This window comes from Neodiprion pinetum, chromosome 3 (assembly GCF_021155775.2).
Source record: "Neodiprion pinetum isolate iyNeoPine1 chromosome 3, iyNeoPine1.2, whole genome shotgun sequence".
Taxonomy (NCBI): Eukaryota; Metazoa; Arthropoda; class Insecta; order Hymenoptera; family Diprionidae; genus Neodiprion; species Neodiprion pinetum.
In genome coordinates this window covers 36,833,068-36,853,918 of record NC_060234.1, presented here as the reverse complement: position 1 = coordinate 36,853,918, position 20,851 = coordinate 36,833,068, and the positions used below count along the sequence as shown (strand labels likewise).

Below are 20,851 nucleotides of genomic sequence, written 5' to 3'. Positions count from 1 at the left end.
AACTTTTCTCGCTCAGTTTTTAAATATTTTCAAAATTGTCGATGCTGCAATTTTCTCAGTAAATACCTGTAAGGTTCGATGTTTGTAAAAATTCGACATTTGTAGATACAGTGATGTAATTTTAATTACTTTTAAGGACATCGGACAGTCAGTACCCAATGGTTGTATTGTCCAATTTTCAAAAAAAATTTACCAAATACAAATACAAGGAGGTTTCAACAAGTTTAGAAGTAATGTGCAAGAATTTTTGTTTTTGTATAAAAATAAAATTATTTTGGACGTACATTTTTCAATAAACGTACAATGTTAGTCACAAAATTTTCAAAAATCTTTGGATTCTAAAGACTGAATATTGCAAATACGCGAGGTGAAAAAGACTGCCCTTGTGGTGCATATGACACTTTATGTAACAAAATGTGGTTCACAAGTTCTTTTTTGTACTGTCCCAAAAACGTTAAATTTACGAACGGAACGTAGGTAAAAACGGTCGCGTAAACCATACATGCGTTACATAAAAATGCAGTTTAAATATGATTGTTGTATGCAAACAGAATAGGCATATACCCGAAAATATATATAAACGAAAACTAATGAATTATGGATTAAGCCAGGCCTTCAAGATTCCGGTTTCAAAAGTATTAACTTCAACACATACTAACAATTCGTTGCATCTTGTTTCAATGCGAAATGTTTGAAAACTCAAATTGGTCAATTAGCTTGAATGCACTGGGCGACGAGAATTGAAAAGAATGAAGAAGGATAAGAATAATGAGACCTTACGTTGTGAAACCGTGAAGCAGCTTGTCGAGTAAAGTAAACAGCTATTCCTATACACGTGTAAAAATGATGAAAAGATACGGTAGTCAAGTACCTATGAAAAGTAAACTGATCAATGTCTTTATGGATAATGGTAAAATTATTTTTAATGAAAAGGAATTAGAAATAGTTGATAGATACTCATCGATGCCACTAGAATATTATTTACCTTAAACTCGAATACTTCGCTGTGAATGTCCAATTCACATTTTTCATTACCAACGTGTCATCTGCTAAGAACGGTCGTAATGTGGATTTTGATGCGCGTGTAAGAACGTAAGTTCCGGTTGCATATAGTCTCCGATTCCTCTAGCTCCAGCTGGGATTGCGATTGTATTATGTTGTCGGCAAAATCTGTGACGGTTAGACATATTCGCGGAGGCTAAGTTTACGCGTGATTCTAAAGTTTGCTAAATTTTCCCATTCCGTAGTTCGAGTTCATTAGTTTTTCCAAGTATCATCTCCGCGCTTCGAGTCTGTAAAATTGAACGAGAATCTTATCGTGAAGTAGATTTCTTCAATCATTTTCATTGTTCATGAAACGATAATCAGCTTCTATTAAACGATTCGGTCTGATTATTACTTCTTGTCAAACAATACCAAAAAGGCAACGATTTCGAAGAGGGTAGAGGCGGTCCATTTTCTGACCTTCGAAAATTAACCATCAATAGAATTGTGAGTCGCCGAATGTCATCTGTTATATAAAATACCTCGTGAAAGAATATTCATTCGTTGTAAATTGATGTAATTTTGAAAAAAAAAAGAAACATATCACTTCATTAGTAATTGAGGTGTGCGTGAGGTATCGTGTTATATAATGACAAAGCCATCGTTACTGTATAGTCTGATCTTTCAATTTTCATAGTCGTTAAAACTGATTACCTTGCTTCAAAGAGCCACGTAATTTTTTCATATTTTTGTTTCACAACGTTACGTCATACAGCGAATTGTTACGTTTAAAGAAATTTAATGTTACCTTTCATTACCCAGTGAAGAAACTGGTGATATCAAGTACATTGCCTGTACATTAAATCTATAATGCAGTATTATTCACTTCAACTATTGCATTCCTCAAATTGTCAACCATTGAAATGGAGGTGGGGAAAAATGTGACGGCTAAGTGACGAGTTGGAAACTTTTGGAAATCCAGTACCTTGGCCTGATTGTGCAGCACGGTTATTCGCGTTAGCGGCGACTGAATTCCTAAAGCACACAATGCAAAACGAGGAGACGGAATAATTAGGTACATAGCACGACTCCGAAGTTATTGAATGAAGTTGTACAAAAAATGTGTACTCGTGTTACAAACGTGTCATCGATAGCCGATTTTTTATAATTTATAAGCATATGAATGTATAAAATATCTATATAACACGGGAAAACGGAACGACATTATAATTGAGTCTTTGTTTTTGAAGAGATTTTTTTTTACACTTTCCTGAGGAGATGAAATACAAAACGATTAGTCGTTATTTTTTTCTTTACCAGCCGAAAACGAAACGACACTATAATTAAGTTTCTGCGTTTTTTTGTTATAAGTACCTGAGTAGAAGGAACACTAAATGATTAGGTGGTATTTTTTTTTTTTACGTGCAAAATATAATTGCGTGTGTTACATTGTCAAAAAAAAAAAAAAAAACATGCCGAAATTTCTTAAACCAAACACATGTAATTGTAAGACAGATGCGTATCTCGAGTTATTTCTAGTTTATTGTACGTAGGAATCGAAATGTATCTTAAAATCCTAAAGCGAGGGAATAATTGACAAAATCCCCGATTGCCACTTTCCATCTCACTCACTCTCTCGTGAGCCAAAAAATCTGATTAATCTTACGTACCGATCTCGAGTTCTGTCACCTATTTCCTCACCATGCTGTCATTATATTTCTCAAATCCTGACAAGATTACATCACTCGATAAGGCGCGAATAAAGTCTTTACTACTTGCGATAACCGCGGCGGACCGTTGTAGAGCACTTAACACAGTGTAATTTGCACTTTATTACCCCTACGTTGCGTAATTTTCACAATTTACACGTATAGACACAGAGTTAACAAAGAATGCGAATTTTTTTCAAACTCACATTGTCATCAATTTTAACTATCTAATAGACTATCTAAAATCTTATACATCAGGCTCTTCGACTGACAATACGTTAATTATCATATCAAAAATAGTAAACAATTGCTAATGAGGTACGATAGAGTAGATTTACCGTGAAATTAGATCTGTGTCTATACATCCAATCCCACTACCGATTCGAAATGTATGGAATGTCTGTGAAGGCAAACATCTATTTTTATAATATAGTGTCAAATCCTTTACTTCAGCGGTGGTATAATCTCCTTGAAATCAGTTCTTCAGCTTAACATTGTTCATCCTCTTTTTTTTTTATATTGCACTTGAATAGATACCCAGGCAACATACGACGTATTATATATAATACCTCCTTGAAATCCACATACCTATATTTCACGTATATATTCGGTATATAATTGTTAGCTTATCATTGTAATACGTATTCATATTGCGTGGGTACAAGTACTGACACAGAAAAAATTTATTTGATCGACATTCTTGTTAATCTTGATATCTACTAGTGAATTAGGAAAATAGGCGGTATCGCCATCAAACGCACATTTTATGAGTTTAGGATTACAAGAATAATATCATTTAAATAAATAAAAGTTTTCATATTCAATCATGTAATACTTTTGAGGATGCGTGTTGATACTTGCGCAGAAGTATATTCTATAGCTTTTTCCCACCTGTGCGATACGCGGTTTCACGCGGGTAGAACGTATAAGTCGATCACGACAATCGCGTGGAACAAGTAGGAACTCTATCGAAGATTAAGAAGAATCAACGGTGGTATATACGTCTGTAATTTCGAAATGTTTATGGAGTGGTTTAAAATTATCGTTGTACTAGTAATTGTTACTTCACATTCCTTCACGTTCCTCGATAAATCATGAACAGCTCAATCACAGTGGCGGTATTAAGTGTTTACGGTAAGGCGACGAAACAGTAGGATTGTAAATCGGACAGGTTTTTTTTTACCATCTCTGGAGCGTGAACCAATTACCGGTTTTCATTCGTCATAAATTCTGTGGTAACAATTCGTGAACAAATAAAGGATCTTAATACGATCCCGGAAAATGTGTACTTCGTCTCTGATCGGAGTGAAGTTAACGTGAAAACCTGCAGATCCGTTGTCGGACTGTTTGACAGCTTTTTGTTGGCCCAGTGGATTCGTTTCAATATGTATCGTAATTGCGAAATTGTTGAAGAGCGCGGAACTAACGAAGTAGAAAACGGCGGTCCTCTTGATGACGAAAAAAACGGTTTAGACCTAAGTAGAAACGTTGTAATTCACCGATTGACTGCCGAACGTGTCGAACGTCCGAATGCTGACCACAAACATCGAGTTCTAATATTCGTGAAAGGCTTTGATCATCCGTTCCCCGATGGTCCAGCACCCATTTCATTCAAAAATAATGTCGCGGGTGCTTTTGACAGCCAAAAAAGCCCAATTTCAACACCCGGAGCAGATGAAGTCGCCAATAGAGATTATCGCGGAAATAAAGATACGCGGCATAATATCGAGGGTGGTGAAGTGAAAGCGTCGAACGGGGCTTCGAGAATTATAAATGCGATCGACGAGGATAAAGACGTTATCTCTAATGACACACACCACTCTCATAGCGACAAGAAGAATAATTCTGATGTAAAAAAGTTTGTCGTAGCGCACCTCTCGAATTCCCATCACGAGGAGCGTCGGAATCATGTCCAAAAGTATCGAAGTTCAATTCTTGTCGAAAGCTGCAAGCTGCCTCGATCAAACGATGGTTCATCTCCCGACGACAACTTGGGACCGGATAAGTTGAATACGAAGTTGTGCTGCTGTAACACCGCTTTTGTTAACGATGAAAAAATCAGCGCGAAACCATCAAAATGCGGAAATGAAAATACTTACAAAAACGGCGAAGATTCAGCGGTGAAATTTTCAAACGGAATCTCAAGAATTATCTTAGCCCGCAAAACTAGTTTTCCGCAGGTAAGTTCACTGCAGCGAAGCAGTTTAATTTACTTCATGATACGCGTAGAATAATGTTGAAGCTTTTGTGCAATAAATTCAGTACAACCATAAACTGGTCATCGGAAATCTTCGATGATGTTTTTAAGTTACAGAATGAAAAAACGAAAACGCCAAGTGACGATGTATCGAGCACGGAAACAAGCATCAATAATAAAAACGAGGTGAAGCCTACAGAGGCAGATTTTGACGATGATTGCGTTTTGTCATTCGCTGACTATTTCTTCTCCACTGTTATCATTGCTCCGATGGTAATTGGTCACTGGAGGGGTTACTGGACCTTGATGGACATGTATTTCGAAAGGTGAGTCATACTTTTACAGTATACGAAATTTTCATATTTGAGTGATTTCTGATCGAGTATTAATGTTTTAATGGGTTCGTGATTGCTGCATTTTTATACAGCTGGACAATGAGCTGAAGAATAGTAATTAACACAGACAGGGGAAGTTATCGGTGTGAAAAAAAACTTGAGCGGAATTTTAGTACATTTCGTTTTTTATACTTACGATTAGTCAGACATAGATAGTTTTACATTTACCGAGTTTTCTTAGTTATCTGTGAACATTTCACACTTCATCGTGTCAATATAAGAGTTTGCCATGTTCGAATAATTGAAGAGATTTCAATTATAACATGAAATGTTTTGAGTGCGTTTGAAACATTTAAAGATCAAGAATATGCAGCAGTCGATATAAAAGAAATATCTCGAATATGAAATGGAGAGAATGAATTACTTATAACTGGGATTTCTTCAAGGCCAATACCACTTGCAATCAAATGTTGATAATAGCGACTATTATTCAATCGCGTACAGACGGGTGGGTTGATTTGTGATACGTTTGCTAATTGCGGGAAAACGAGCAGCGAAAGCTCGTTAAAGTGAGTGCCACTCGGTATATAGGTGAACTGCAAAGAATTCTCGATGTATTTATGACATGTGCTTATAACTTTTGAGTAATTAACAATCGCTGTGCAAACATCTCGAGTGATTGAAAACGGCTTTTGGCCAAGAAACAGTTTAAGACAATCTCTTTTTGCATTTGCATTAAGGCGGTGGAGGGGGGGGGGGGGGTAGGAGTTTTTTTTTGAAAGAAAATAACAACACTTTGAGCAATTCGAGTTTAAGGGCTTCATTATTTATAGTTTCAAGAACATTGCAGAATTTCTTCATTGAAATTATTATCAAAACGGTGGCATAGCGCATATAATAAGTAGCCAACTACTCGGAACTCGAAGGCTTTTGCCGTGGCACATCTCCTGATATCACTGGCCAGCTTGTAACAGACGGAAAAAAATTTCAGATTTAAAAAACACCCTTTCGCGTTCGAGTTCACAGCCCAAATTTTCACAAAAAAATTATTTTTCTTCTAATATATACGACGATGAGCAAAAAATGTCATTTTGCGACTAATAAATTTTTATTACAAAAATTATCGGACCGAAATTCAAAAATCTAGCCACGAGCTCGAATCGATAAACAAGTTTTAACGATTGTGTCAAAATTTCAAGTCTATCGGATAAAAATTAACCGTGGAATCTGTGCGAACGGATTGAAAACTTGGTCGTTTGCTACTCATATGCAATATTCTGCCATTTTGTTATTAATTTAAATGAAAAAATTCTAAAATGTTCTGCAAACTATAAGTAACAAAGCCCTCAACTCAAATTGCTCCAAGTGTTTTCATGTTATTTCAAAAAAAAAAAACTCCTAAAAATAGGTACGATTTTAGACCATGCAAGATGTACGCCCCCCCCCCCCCTCCCCCCGCACATTTAAACTTTGCTTCAGTAATTGAGATTGAAAGTATCGCTCGAGTTTTTTTTTGTACCCTCGAAATGATTCGAAATATTTTTTTTATCAGCTACCGATCAATGCTATAACTTGTTTGCCAAAATTCGACAGGAATAGGATGTGTTAGGATGAAAGAGGTACGTTCCTCTTACAGGTTTCCAGCGTGGGGCAGTATTTTGGTGGGTTCGATAATTCAGACGATTCTCTCCGTTCTGAAGTATTACCTAGACGATTCCTTCGCGAAGGAAATACCTGCCAAAAGTGTTTGCACTCGATTGGGATATCGCATGCTGCGAACGGTGTATACGTGCATTTTCAGCACAGGGTGCATCATGCAATGGCGAGGGGCGTGGACTATTTTCATTGACTTTACAGCCTACGAGTGGTAAGTTACTTTTACATTGATAAATTTTATCTTTATCACATCGTAATTGGTTTCGTTGATGATCTAGCAAAAGATTTCACCCACTCGATCCTCTGGGTGAAATCTTTCACAGCCAATGATTTATAAAATCGCAATTCTCTCGAGGCCTAATTTCGTGGTACTGGCCTCAATGCTTTTCGATCATGATTTACTGGTGCAAATTATCCTTGATCAAACGGCTTTATGTTCGATTACTTCTCTTGTTAGCTTTTTCTTGGAACGGTGTGTCCGCTACATTCGTCGAATTTCTCATTACTCAATTATACACTGAGAGAAATTTTTATTTCTGGTTACCGCTTAGTCCTTGACTATTTTCATTTTTTACCACAATCGAAAAATATAGTTCTAAGTAGAAAATGAAAATTAGTTTTGTAACCGTTACCAGAAAGTCTAGTATCAGTTACTATTCTTTCTCATTACCATCACTGTTACTATATTTTCTTGCAACTGTTGAGAAAATTTAATGCTTGTGCAACGATAAATTGACGTTAAAGCCTTATTTAACTAAACAAGTACAGTAAACCGAACAAACTGATTTTGCGTTGTGATTGCCAAAAAAGGATCGACGATAGCGCAAAATGGTAACGCGTACCTCGTTTTTCGTAATTCCAACAATATTCAAACAGTTTTTTAACGATACCTGTTTTACTGAACTTTTCTAGTTACTATAACAAATGAAATTTTTTTCAGTGTAGGTTTATTCGTTAAATTTAACACCTGCTCGATGAACGCGAGTACTTGATTGCAACCTGCTCGAGAATTTAATCCCTAGCGATATTTTGATCTACGATGTGCTCTAGTTTTCAAAAAAAAAAAAAAGGAAAAAAAATCGTTTCATTCTCTCTTTTTTCCGAAAAATTCGAGTTTCTTCTTTCGTCCTCTTATGAACGTACGCTAAGTGGGATAGTGTGGACTTCTCGTGGGAAATCAATTAAGTTACGCGACACGTTATATTAAGTGGCGTTAAACTAAGCCTGACAGGCAAATGACACGAGAAAAGGAGACGGGAATTAGAATTGATGGATTGCATTTCTACTTAAGACCGTGTTGCAAACTGCCAAATAAAATATAAACGCATGATATTCCTTCCTCAAGTTATTTAAATCGTATTTTGATGTTAATTCAGGATCACGAATTGCGCCACTGTCATCTGCTTGATTGTCTTGATGCTGCTGCGTTGTATCCGAGGCCTCTTGAGTTCACCTTTCACAGTGGGAATCGACAATCGTGAATACACGTTCAAGTTCACGACGAGATTCAACGTGGTAAGTGTTTTTTACCGTTCACAAGAAAACAAATTCATTGCTGTTTTTTAATTCTCGTTTTAGCAATCAGGAGTCAGTTGTTATAATCGGTCCTTTTGTTATTTAGACAGGTGACTGAAATAAAGCCAGAGATATTTTTTTTCTCCAAACGGGGGTCCTTTTAACCCTGAATAATTCCACGACTTTTTTAGCCTCCCTATAAGAGTTGATTGTTTCATCGACGGAGCTTTTTAAGCTTGATAAATGCGCGCTTGAGATAAACGTGTCAAGCCAAGGTGAGAAGATTATTGAAACCGAAGCTTGATTGGGGCACAAAAAGATGTTTATTAGCGTCGATGGTTCCACAACAAAGCGCTGGATTTGCTGACAGGAAACGTCACTCAGAAAAATCATGGCTCAAGGTAGCTATCGGCAATTGCAGGCCACCCGGTGACAAAATTTTTTTTATCCGCTTTTCGCAAATTTTATAACACCCACAAGCTGCAACTAATCGGACTACTTCAACACGCCGATTTCATCCTGCGAGGGGTTGTTTATACCTTGTTTGTCGCTGTAACGTTGCCTGCACGGGAAAATATCCTCCTTCCTCATCGGCTAATTATCTCAATATTGTCATTAACAAACGAACGATATTCCTTTGCGTAGAATCGCTTGACGAATGATTCTTGTGACTGTATGGGTGGGCTTATAAAAAATCCATACGAGCCATTCCAGTCCAAACCGATTTACGTCTGACCCTTACCATCGGCGATTTTTCTTATTTTTAAGTGCGATGTAGAGTGTACAAGGAAACCATCTTTCACCGAGTTGTAGATCCTTTAGACGACGGCCGCACGGGTATGAGTTTACTGCTCCTAAAAATATTACACAAGAACCCAATTTTCGAATAAATAGCTCCAACCGATTGGCTTTAATGTTTATCATGCTTTCTTTGTTGAAAAATGAAAATCTTGAGACCAAGATGGAAGTGGGCAAGCTTTTCGTTTAAAAGCCACAGGCAAAGCAAGTAATCGAACAGTGAGAAAAATCGAATTGAATGTAAATTTACAAAATACAAATTCATATTTAATTCCAATTTTCTCATTTCAGCCCTTTCCAGCAATAAAATATCAATTTATATTCAATTCGATTTTTCTTACTTTTTATTTACTTGTACCGCCTGTAGCGTCTAAGCCAAAAGCTTGCCCACATCCATTCTGGTGTGGAAATTTTTATTTGCTAACAAAGAATTCATGGGAAAAATCTTGAGCCAATAGATCGGGATTATTCATTAGAAAATTGGGTTTTTTAAGGGTCGTTAAAATCAGAGCCGGGATCGAAAAAATCTACAACTCGATGAAAGATATGTTTTATTCACTCTATTACTCAATCCACACCATACTTAAAAATAATGAAACAATCGCCATTTATGAGGGTGAGACGTAGGTCAGTTGGGCGTGGAACGCCTCATAAACAAATAATATAATATTACATCGCCGTTTTACACGAACTATTGGAAAATTTATTCGACAGCTTACACTGACAACTGTTATAACGAGGCAAAATTTCCCTCTTTCTACTTACCTCGGACCTCGTTTCTCGTCGGTACACAGCGACAACGTCAACTTTGAGAAAGCGAAGGAGAATAATTTACAGACGTATTTCAACGGGTTTAAAATTTCCGGATTCGCGCGACGATCCGGCTGCGCACTTCTTCGGCTTGACAAAACGGATAAAATCGCATCCGCGATGCTAGGCGAGCGTAGGAGGCCCCGTGTTCGTGGATATAATGCACACATGCACCATCATCGTCCGCACGTTCGTAGGCAGACCGTACGTTTACAGTACGTGCAGATTAAACGTGTGCAGGAGATGTTGTCGATGTGTGCCACAATGGAGACACACCGTAGAGCTGGGATGATCATTACACGTGAGAGGCTGGGGAGAAGGAGGGGTCCAGAGTACTTTATGTACGATGTGATAATGCGGTGGTGTTAGTTTGTGCCCAACGGTTGATAAAAGATAGCGGTGGCTAGAGCTGGCCAGTACCCACCCGGTATCCGGCTCTGACCTGTCAGTCGGAGCAAACTCAGAGCCGCTTCAAATTCGCGAAACCGTTGCACTTGCTTAGAGTTGTTAGATTTCTTTGAACGAGAGAGTCCCCGTTCCAACGATTCGGAGTCGGGAGGCAAACCGATTCCTTACAGAGACATGACAGAGTAAAAGTCTTAGAATTTTTCCCGCTGCAGCAAAGAAGCACAGCTTTGTGAATTATATACATTCGAGTAGGACTTGATCGGGTTCCGAAACGCAGACCTGTGAGATATTCCAGTCCTTAGAGTCCTTGAAGAGAAAAATAAAACGACATTCCAACATGGTTAACGACGAATTGGATCGTAGAAATTTCACCAAACGGTGAGACAGGGAAAGACGTGCGATGGTTATAAATTATTAGAGATAAGATTGCAGCCGACAAACAGAGAACGAGTCTATTGTAGGTACGGAACGTTTTTCGTACGTGCATAAAATCGGAACTGCATCTGTGCGTCATAGTTGAACCGCTGAAGCAGGTTTGGTTTGAAATCGCTCGAGAGGATTGATTGCATTGAAGTTGAAGGAGCGGGATGCATCGGAGAAAAGCGTCAGGGATATAAGACTAATAATTAACATCAAGACTGCAAATGTCTCTCCAAGTGCATCCGCGGACAAAGAGCAAATTCTCCTACCCCCTCCCCAGAGGATAGCTGCGTAAAAGTCTTCTTTGCAAATTCGAGTAAACCAGCCTCGGCAGAGGAGTTCTTCTACGGTCTGTGAGAAAAAAAAAAGATTTACATCCGTTAAAGCGATCAAGGAAACCCAGAGAAAAATAAGAAGGCCTCACTGGTTCGATCACAAGTGAAATCCGAAATCCTGGGAACAATGCATGATGTCCAGTGATAGTAGGTCCGGTGTGAGACAAGATTGGACAATGGTCGAACTTCGGGGTGCCAGCGTGACAGGAGCGTTGGACAACCCTTCGTCGAGAAGCGTCCACTACACGATTTTGGCGGTGTTGGACACTGTATTTTCGGGATGCGTCGCGGCGCCGATGGTCGTCGGTTACTGGCGAGGAACCTGGGGCCTGAGCGACTTTTACATATACCCGGAGGACGAGATCCTCAGCTGCATAGCCTCGATTGTCATCGGGTTTTCCGGCCTCTTTATATTCAGCGTGTCGCAGAATTTCCTCGACGAGCTTTTTCACCCGGATAAACATCGCCTCTCCTACTACATCGGCTCCCGGCTTTACACCGCTGTGTTCGGCTTCTGCTGCGTAAACGTGTGGCGAGGTGCGTGGCAGGCCCTCGATGCAACGACCGGCCTCATGCCGAGCACCGTCCTCGCCACCACCGGGATAGCCCTGATCGCTCTTGCCCTCTTGCGCGTCATCAGGAACATCGCTGCACCGCCCTTCACCATCTCCGTTGATTCTTGCCCCGGGTACTTTGACGTACCCACCATGTTTCGCGTCGAAGTAAGTCGCTCGCTTCCACCACCTCTGATATTGTACGTATCGGAGTAAGCATGCCAGAGATAAACGAAAGTACGAGAAAGCGTTTCGAGATCATCCTGAGTTCGGCCAATCTCCCGCGAGAGAAATACGGAACGTCGAAGATAATTTACGCGGCGCGACATCCGTATCGAAATTGCAGATGTCAATCGTGACAGTTGTCTCTTAAATAATTAAAACGACCAGTGTTACATGTGAACTTTGAAGAATTAGGAAATAGTATATTGTGTTGCAAGTGCGGAAAGTGGGCGATTTTAGACGAGTGTGAAGTTTGAAATTATACACGAGTCGGATATCGCCCATTCGCACGTGCCACACACGTTATTTTTTCAAATACCTGTAAAGAGAAGTTTCGTTTGAGAAGCAAATAAATGTAATATAATAATTTTGAAGAAGTAGATCAAGGTATAGGCCCGGTTTCATGAAACTCAACCTATTCGCGCAAACTTCAGGTTGAATTCAATCTTATGATGTCACTGGAGGTCCGTTAAGTCCGTACGTAAAACTAAGTCATGCGTCAATGTCGCAGGTCACGTTTTTATTGTTCTCCGCAGTACTGAGGCTTACGTTTTTTGGACCAACGGAAGCAAATTTAAATCAAGAAGGTTCAGACTTGCCGGATCTCATTTCACTGATCGTTAAATATTCGTGGCAGTTCAAATCACCATTTTTCAGCAAGATTGTATGCTTGTTGGAAGATTCCATATCTTGGTCATTGGGGGGTCCCTAAGACCTCAGAGAAGAAGTCTCTATTGCGCGAATACAGATAGTTTCGATAAATCTATATTCTTGACAGTGTTGTTCAATTGGAAGCGTTTCACAATTACTTCAGATAGGCTGAAAGAACTTTTGCCAAACATTTTTTATCAACTTTTCCTCAGAGTAATTATGCGACAGGAACTTTTCTTCTTATGTGCCGCGGACCCTAACGATTGAAGTAAGATCAACGCGCCGAACTTAGAATGACTCTGTGACGGGCAAGAAATTTTAGCGGAGAACGGTAATTTGGTCATTTTTATAACGTATAAGACAGTATCATTGATGAATCGTATAGTTAAATGAATTCTGCAGAAATCCTGAAACCTTATTTGTGTGTTCGGATAACTTCTTATCACTACCGAATAATTGTAATGTCATGGAATCTGTCTTTTTTGCATTCTTCAGAGTTTACACACAGTACACTATTGTTCTCAACTAAAGTTCGCTCAATGGTAAATTCACGTCAAATCAAACGAATTTTCCATACCTGACCCTTTCGGATTCAAGGTAAGAAGCTTTTTATACCATTTTTGGATCATAAAAAGCTATTATTCCTACTATTTACAACAGAAATAACTTGCGGCTAACTTAAATCTCGTCCGCCTTACAATACGCGTTGAAACTTTGCTGCAAGTGCGATGGAAATTCCCAAAGAAGTAAAGTAAACATTATACTTAAACACGTTGAAGTCGGCGGCAAATATTCTTGATTATTATTCCAAACTAAAACAAGGATTCACGTATCGTGCGCACTGGATTGCAATCCATAAAATCGGCGCGAAACTTTCCAACTTTGCTCATGCTATTCAAACGGTATTTAATCCGAACGATTTAAAATGGTAAGATTACCAGCGAAGCTGACGCAGATATCGACGTCTCTGCTTTCGCACATGTCAAAGCGCGCGATGCTGCACATAATATTATACATACACAGTTTCCGGCTATGTCCCCCGGTTGTCTGTCACACTCTTGTACGCCCTTTTCTATATACATATCTGCGAACTCGATAGCCAACGTTCGATCGGAGCCGACACGAGCTGAATGCGTTTGTTTTTCCCTGCGTAAAAGCTCGTGTGCAGCTCGTTATTACACACCATGCGTTCATTGACTGCTTAGGATTGGCTTGAACTTGTCCGAAATAATCGCTCCAGTTTCATCGGATAATCAACTCGAATCAGATCTATCCATATTCATACACAATTACAGATCTGTTTACAGTTCTCAGTCTCACACGGAAATTATTGCAAATTTCTATAAACATATCCGCGGTTTTTAATAAGACCTGTTCGAATTGGTCTAAAGATTAAAGATTCCTTCTCGATAACTATTAGAAAATCGGAAAGTGACCCAGTCAACTTGGAAATGCGAAAAAGCTTGGCCAGTGGGCAGAATGCGGCCTGATTCTCAACTGGGGCTAATCACTTGCGCCGCGGCAAGCCGATCGAGGTGACGTCGCAGCCACGTGTTGCATCGCAAGTTCGTCTGACCAGCTCTAACAATAAGTAATTCTACGTATTTACGTGTCCGCGAAGTCGGATCAGGTACCGCCGTTTTCCACTGACGCGAGGTCGTCGCGATTTTTCGCCTCCGTGACCGATAACGAATGGAGATAATTGGTCTGCGCCATGTGCTTCTTTTGTGTTACGCTACATCTTCGTGTTCGTCGGATAGATTACGGTATTTGCAGCGGGGACGGTGATCTGGCAAGACAAATATCAGTGTACTTCTTAATTTCTTTATACCGCAGCTTATGATCCGTGCGATCTTCTCTGAAAACCGGATTTGATTTTAATTGGCTGTCATTTTTAGAATCTAGTTAGGTTTTTAGAGCGCAGTTTACGTTGTCGATAGTGATTCGTGATCAATATTTTGGGCTCAAATTTTGTTTACTTATTTTTACTGGGTTCTTTACTTATAATCCCTGCGACCTTCATTCCTACAACAGTTTTAACAAGGAACTTGAACCGGAGTTTTAAGGGTATAATAAGCTGTATCAATTAGGAAAAAAACTTTCAAATTGTGGTCGTTATAGTTGAACTCGTAATAAGCATTGATTCACAAAACGTTCTCTAGTAAGTTTATGTACCTGATAATGTTACTTACATGCGACACGGGTAAAAAACCATCATGATTCATTTGTACCTGGAACCTCTTAACATTTATTAAAAATTTTACGGTTTCTGAATGATTGTAAAATATGCAAGGTAACCAATATAAGAGATGAATTTTGGATGTTGCAGAACACAAGAGATTGGTCCCTCTACATCTTGGACTGCGCTTTCAGCGTCGGAGTTGTAGGGACGTTGGTTGTATTTGTCTGGCGAGGTGTTTGGGCCAGTTTCGACTTGTACCTGTTTCCGGACAACGCTGAATACTCAGCTGTTGGCTCTGTAGTAAGTATACTCTAATCACCGGCTAACCTTTCATTTGGTTTAACTGCAATCTGAGAGTAATCTTGCTATTGAGCATTAGAAACGGTTAAAAGACCTGCAAATTTCTTCGTTTCTCGAAGATAATTTATCCACGAATCAGCCAAAGGCATTGTCTGAATCGCAGGTTAGGAAAAGTAAGAAATCTATGACAATGCTATTTGCGCCAATGACAGTGAGCATAAATTAAACAATATCCCAACTGTGCGATCGATATGAATCTGGGAAAATTTTCGAATAACACAAACTAGGATATCAACGATTTAAATGTTATTGTTGGCGAACATCTGTCGCATCGTCACTTGTGCAAACTTATTTTTATCCACTCTGGAGATAACTCCTTGTGAAATTTCCCTTCGGGTGGTCTGTGAAGATCTCTTTAGTCCACAAAATAAGCCCAAAACATTACAAACGACTGAAAATCACCAGATTTTCATTGTTTTGAATGTTTTAATAGGATAACTTTTTCAAAAATTGTCAACATCTTGACTTATGTTGTTCGGTCAAACAGATCTTCACTAGGCAGTAAGGGATGTTCTGTCATTCATGTTCACTATTGGCGAAAATAACATCGTTAGAAATTTTTTAACGTATTTTTTGCTCTTCCCAACTTTAGATTCAGATTGTTGGTTCACCCTCAACTGCCAAATTTGAGTCAACAATCTTACCGTGATAATTAAGCAATGCTAAACATTGGACTACCGCTTGCGTTATCACGAAGCTGTTAATCAGTGGCCTCTAATGCTCGGCGTGCAGTCTGTAAAAAAATGAACGCTTTATCTTACGGGATTGCACAATCCTGTATTGATTTCAGTCTGATTAATCGTAGGTGTCTTATCTGCAACTTGTACTGTTTCACTAAACGATTCTCAAGCCAATTAATCTCAAACTCATAAATTTCATTGCACATGTTAGTCAGTCCCGACTTAACGAATTATGCCGAAAGGGTTTTAACTCCCGAGTACAACGCATTTCGGCACGCATAGATAAATTCACACAACGTACATGTCTTGACCCACAATATCAGTTCAACCGCGCTAATGAGCTGGATAAGTATGGGCCACGCAACCTCTTGAGTTTATAAGTACCCTCCGGTTTAATGGAGTATAAAAACTAATATAACCCCTTGTGTTAAAGTGATGTCGCCATTGCGCGATGAACATTTCGTTGAAATATGTAACCCAAGACAAAAATTCACAGCATATAGCATCAAACAATTATTTTATATGCGATTATTCACAATCGTCGGTCTTCCAATGCATAACGTATTTCCACTGTTGGCTGACGTGGCCCAAACCGTTACCACTTACGGCTGACCATATCGTTCACGCCTTAATTTTTGTGAGTTTATAAATTATTTATTCCCAAGTAGGTATCTGGATTTACGAATTTGTCATGAGTTCAAAAGCTCAAGTCGCACTTGCATCTGGTTAAACGATTAGCAATTTTTTAAAATTATTTTCTAGAAACAAAAGTGCCAATCCGTCGTAAGCGATTAATAAATGCTTTTAGATCATTTGAACATTTGCGAAATTTGTTTGATCAAAGGTGTTAAATTGAAAGCATAAAAATCCATGAGTCGACTTACTGGAAAATATTAAAAGGACTCTGAAGATCATTTTCACGTAAAAATTGAATCCAGAATTTTTCAGTTTTGTGCTACTAGAACTTTGATCGGTCAAATTGAGCTTTAAATTATATTGCTTGATATTTTTTTTAGAAGATTGAGCAGAGTAGTGAATGCGACAATTAGAGTTCCATTAAATTTGTCTGAAATTACGGTGTCATTTATGTTCAGCGAATTAATCGGAAAGCCACATAGAAAGCTATAACGAAAACATATGCATGTTTCGTAGAGTTTTGAAAGTTTAAGACGTTCGTAAGGTGATAAATGCACTCTACGACTAGGCCACGGCACAAATGTTTCGATTATATAATTCAATGTTCGCCAATTGCATGATTGCCGTCAGGCACATGTCTGACTAAACTACGTATCGTACTTATGTATATCACTTTAATAGCGCTTGTTTATCACACCACAAACGATGGAATGTATATCAAATGATTCGTTCAATTTCTTGAAGAGAGTATTAGCGTAGCTTCAAAGAAGTCAACGTTCGTTCGCAGTCAGAGTGCAACCGATTGAACTATCGATCTATCTATACTTTCCAAAAATTATCAGAGTGCAATAAGCAGTTCCTCAGGTCTAAAATTAGAGCAACTTCGCCTAACGAGCCTGTCTCGCAAGCTCACGGTTCTGTCGTTGTTACCGGACCTTATATCTCGAGAAAATCTGGTACTTCCCGTCAACTTGTTAATTAGCGAAAGCGACACCAAAAGGAAATCCCAACTTTTGATGTCAGGCTAACAAGGCCCACCTACGCCACGAACTAGAAACCCAGCAATTGGAGTCGTATGACTCTTGACGATTTTTAAGTTTCGTCGACGTGGTTATACGATTAAGCAAAGCGATGAGATAAGAGTGAAAAGATTTGCATTATCAGAAACAGTCGAATCTTTTGATTTTACAGGGACATGAAAACGTGACGTATCAATTCGCGTGATCCTGATGTAATAAGAGATGATGACGTAAAATTTTCTGATTCGGTGTGAATATACTTGCCACGTTGTAACACGAGGCGACGAAAGACTTCTGTGCAGTAGAGTTCATACTAAGCAGCGTTTAGCAAGAAGCGATTAAATAATCGAGGTTGACGTTCAAACAGATTAACCAACCGACATAGTGCTTCCAGCACTCCACCATTTAATGACATTAATCCTGTGGATGGCTAGATTGATCTTGCTCCACTGTACTTGACCACGGTTTTGGCTCGTGATAAAGATTCGTCAGCTTCCTCCAGGCTTGCTTTGCTTCCGGAATCGCATGATTTTTCAGGAAATACAAGTTCTCTTGGTCTGTTTAAAAAAAAAAGTCAAAATCGCATGTCCACACCGATTAATACACGCGTTAATTGTAACATGTGGAACGTGTGTTTCAGGTGATTGGCTACACTTTTGTAGTGATTACATTTTCCCTGCAGCCGATAATGTGTTGCATCTGCGACCGGCTAAAAGGACTTTCTCGACTTATAGTCGCCGACCTATTCATGCTGCTCAGTTTCGTAGCGACGGTGAACGTATGGCGTGGAGTATGGAATGTTTTGGACCTCTGGTTCCTTCCCGAGGATCCCGAACTGTCCTGCTGGATAACGCACCTCGGCTGCTTTATATTCCTGGTTCTCCTTAACTGCAGCAACTCCATCCTCGTACGGGGTGTTTACATAGACGGTTACGAAGACGGCGGACAGTGCGTCGTATTCCCTTGCCACTACCTCAGGCTCTTCTTTAAGGTCAGCTCACGTACGATATTACAATACGTCGAAATACCGGATGATACATCGAGTCGACTATCGCGAATTTCAAGGGGCGTTCAGTCGTTGGTTAGTTATGACGCATGTCTCGTTTCAGATTGAAAGGGAGAAAAAAGCAGCTAGGAGACAAAATATCGTTGTGGCCTCGAGGGACTTGGCAACTATTAGAGAACGCACTGGGAAGGAGGAGAATGGGATCCTCATAAACACCCCTAATTCGGGAATCGCTGCAGAGAATCCCGAGTCTCTCGTCTAGAGTTATATCGATCAGCTAAGGATCTGTGCCCCCAACTTTTCTACCAGTTTATCAGCCCCCGAACTTCCGGCCAAAGCATTATGAGCATGAAAGTGTCGAAGCAGCGCTTCTTCCAAACGTAACAGCGCGGCGGTACATTTGCGTGACAAATGTTGGCCAAGAAACGCCAAAATGTCGGGACGGCCTTCAGTCAATGAGATGTATAGTATTACGGAGCTTGCCCGAGTCAGGGAATTTTCTTTTTTTTATGTCGTTATTTTCTTTGTTAATGCAAACTTGAGGTTTCGCAAGTTTTATTCGGAAATCACGAATTACGCGGCATCGCCAAAACAATTTATAAGAAGCTCCAATCAAGTATTGGAAGCGGGTATGACCAGAGTATACATACTTGGTATACATACGGTTAAGAATATAGAGTATAACAAAAACTCGAAAATCCAAAGTACAACGACTTCCGGCTTGTTATTATTCAAACGCTTAAACGGTCGATGGATGAAAGTAAGATTAAAAATTGCTTTAACAGATAATGGCTAACAGATGTAATATTTTTGTCTCAAGTTGAAGAAAATGGTAAAAAAATTCGATTAAATAACGATTAAAAAGTACCAAAGCTAAATATAAGTGTGCTTGAGTGACAGTGCTACGTTCAAACTTTATGTATAAGATATTTAACACAATTTATAAATTGGATGTTTATCTTATCATTTAGACGGATTTATAAGAGGCTGTAAATCCCGATCTAGATAATCGTAAAATTGAATTTACGTGAAATTGCAACGTGTAGCGGTAATTAATATACATACCATATGTATGTATAATACGTTAAATTAGTACTATGAATGGCAGTATTCTCATCGCTGATTCCTAATAATAACAGCCAAAAAATTTAGTTGCAAATTTCGTCGCTTGCTGTGCCGCGTGCAGTCAAAACAAAAAAAAACGAAACGAACAAAAAAGAATAATTTAAAAAAAAATTCTATGTATATTCGAGAATGGCTGTGAGGCTTGAAAGTGGTGTAAATTCAGGAAAAGATTTTGTCAAAGATGTGCATCTCGAATCGTATGAATTTGTTGGCATATTAGTATTGTAAATACACCGGACAGGTGAAATGTATAAGTATATTTATTATGATATTATTTGATGATAAAATATTCTGAATTCTCAATTTTATTGGGATCACAGCATTATACACTATAAATAACTGAGAATTCGGTGAGATATTAGAAACATGAGAGGAGCGAATTTTCTCATACAATATTATACATCATTCCGAGTATCCCTTTAATTCAGAACAATAAAATATAAAATACTCTTGCCGAGATTACCGTTTGAATGACTGTGAAATTGTTACACATAATATCGAATAACGATTATTTATATTTATTAGAAAATTTAATGTATGAATCAAAAATAGTTTCCCAGTAAATGTTAATACGATGTAAATAAATTATACTGTAACGTTGTAAAGGTGTGGTTTAGTCTGTTTAATATTTCACCAACATTCCTGTATGTAAGGCGATTAAGATTTAGAAATTCCAGGAGCATCGTCTCGTCGCAATTTGCGGTAAAAGGAAGCTCGCAAAATGTTGATCTTGAACTCGATAAGAATTAACTACGCCCCCTAATAGGCTCGCATCCTTATTAAATTTTTCAGAGAACGCTGAGGATGCGAAGAGTATATTTTACATCCGAAATTGCAGACAGGATCACAGCGGGGCTAAACGGGCGTTGTATTTTAGGCTATCCAAGATATAGGTATGCACTTTACGGTTGACAAAGGACCTTGAATAACAATGGTGGGAGATTATAATAAACGACTATTATAAGTCGGTTTAACCTTCTCCCTCGCATCCTGTAAATCCCGCTTTTCCTCTTGTACATACCTCAATTATGTGATGTCATCATGATAATTATTAATTAACTATGATAATGACGGGACAATGCCATCGTCGGAAGTACCTAGTTCACTGATGGGCGCTCCTGTCCTCCTGGCCCATATTCAATGGCCAATGCTAATCCAGTGATCCAGTGGATAATTATTATTGAATTGCTTGATTCGTGAACTCGTTGCGACAGATGCGACGTTCAAGTCAATCAATGAACCTTATTTT

At 38.9% G+C, this 20,851-nt stretch overlaps 1 protein-coding gene across 2 annotated transcripts; it reads left to right on the top strand.

Moving 5' to 3' along the window:
• Window positions 1-3,772: 3,772 nt before the first annotated feature.
• LOC124213832 (uncharacterized) lies at window positions 3,773-20,207 on the top strand. 2 transcript variants are annotated; one of them, XM_046615507.1, is made up of 8 exons: window positions 3,773-3,827; window positions 4,563-4,873; window positions 5,002-5,216; window positions 6,862-7,092; window positions 8,258-8,396; window positions 14,924-15,076; window positions 18,112-18,462; window positions 18,581-20,207. In XM_046615507.1, the coding sequence occupies exons 1-8, from the start codon at window positions 3,788-3,790 to the stop codon at window positions 18,737-18,739; spliced, it is 1,599 nt and encodes a 532-aa protein (XP_046471463.1). In that variant the 5' UTR covers window positions 3,773-3,787; the 3' UTR covers window positions 18,740-20,207. The 2 variants fall into 2 exon arrangements, with proteins under 2 accessions (XP_046471463.1, XP_046471464.1); XM_046615508.2 differs by lacking the exons at window positions 3,773-3,827; window positions 4,563-4,873; window positions 5,002-5,216; window positions 6,862-7,092; window positions 8,258-8,396 and adding an exon at window positions 10,375-11,889.
• Window positions 20,208-20,851: the final 644 nt, after the last annotated feature.

Bases quoted from the DNA above. Each gene is read 5' to 3' on its own strand.
- LOC124213832 (XM_046615507.1), top strand. From the start codon at position 3,788: ATGAACAGCTCAATCACAGTGGCGGTATTAAGTGTTTACG. The intron at 3,828-4,562 runs GTAAGGCGACGA...AGTTTGTCGTAG, and splicing joins GGCGGTATTAAGTGTTTACG to CGCACCTCTCGAATTCCCAT. The intron at 4,874-5,001 runs GTAAGTTCACTG...GATGTTTTTAAG, and splicing joins GCAAAACTAGTTTTCCGCAG to TTACAGAATGAAAAAACGAA.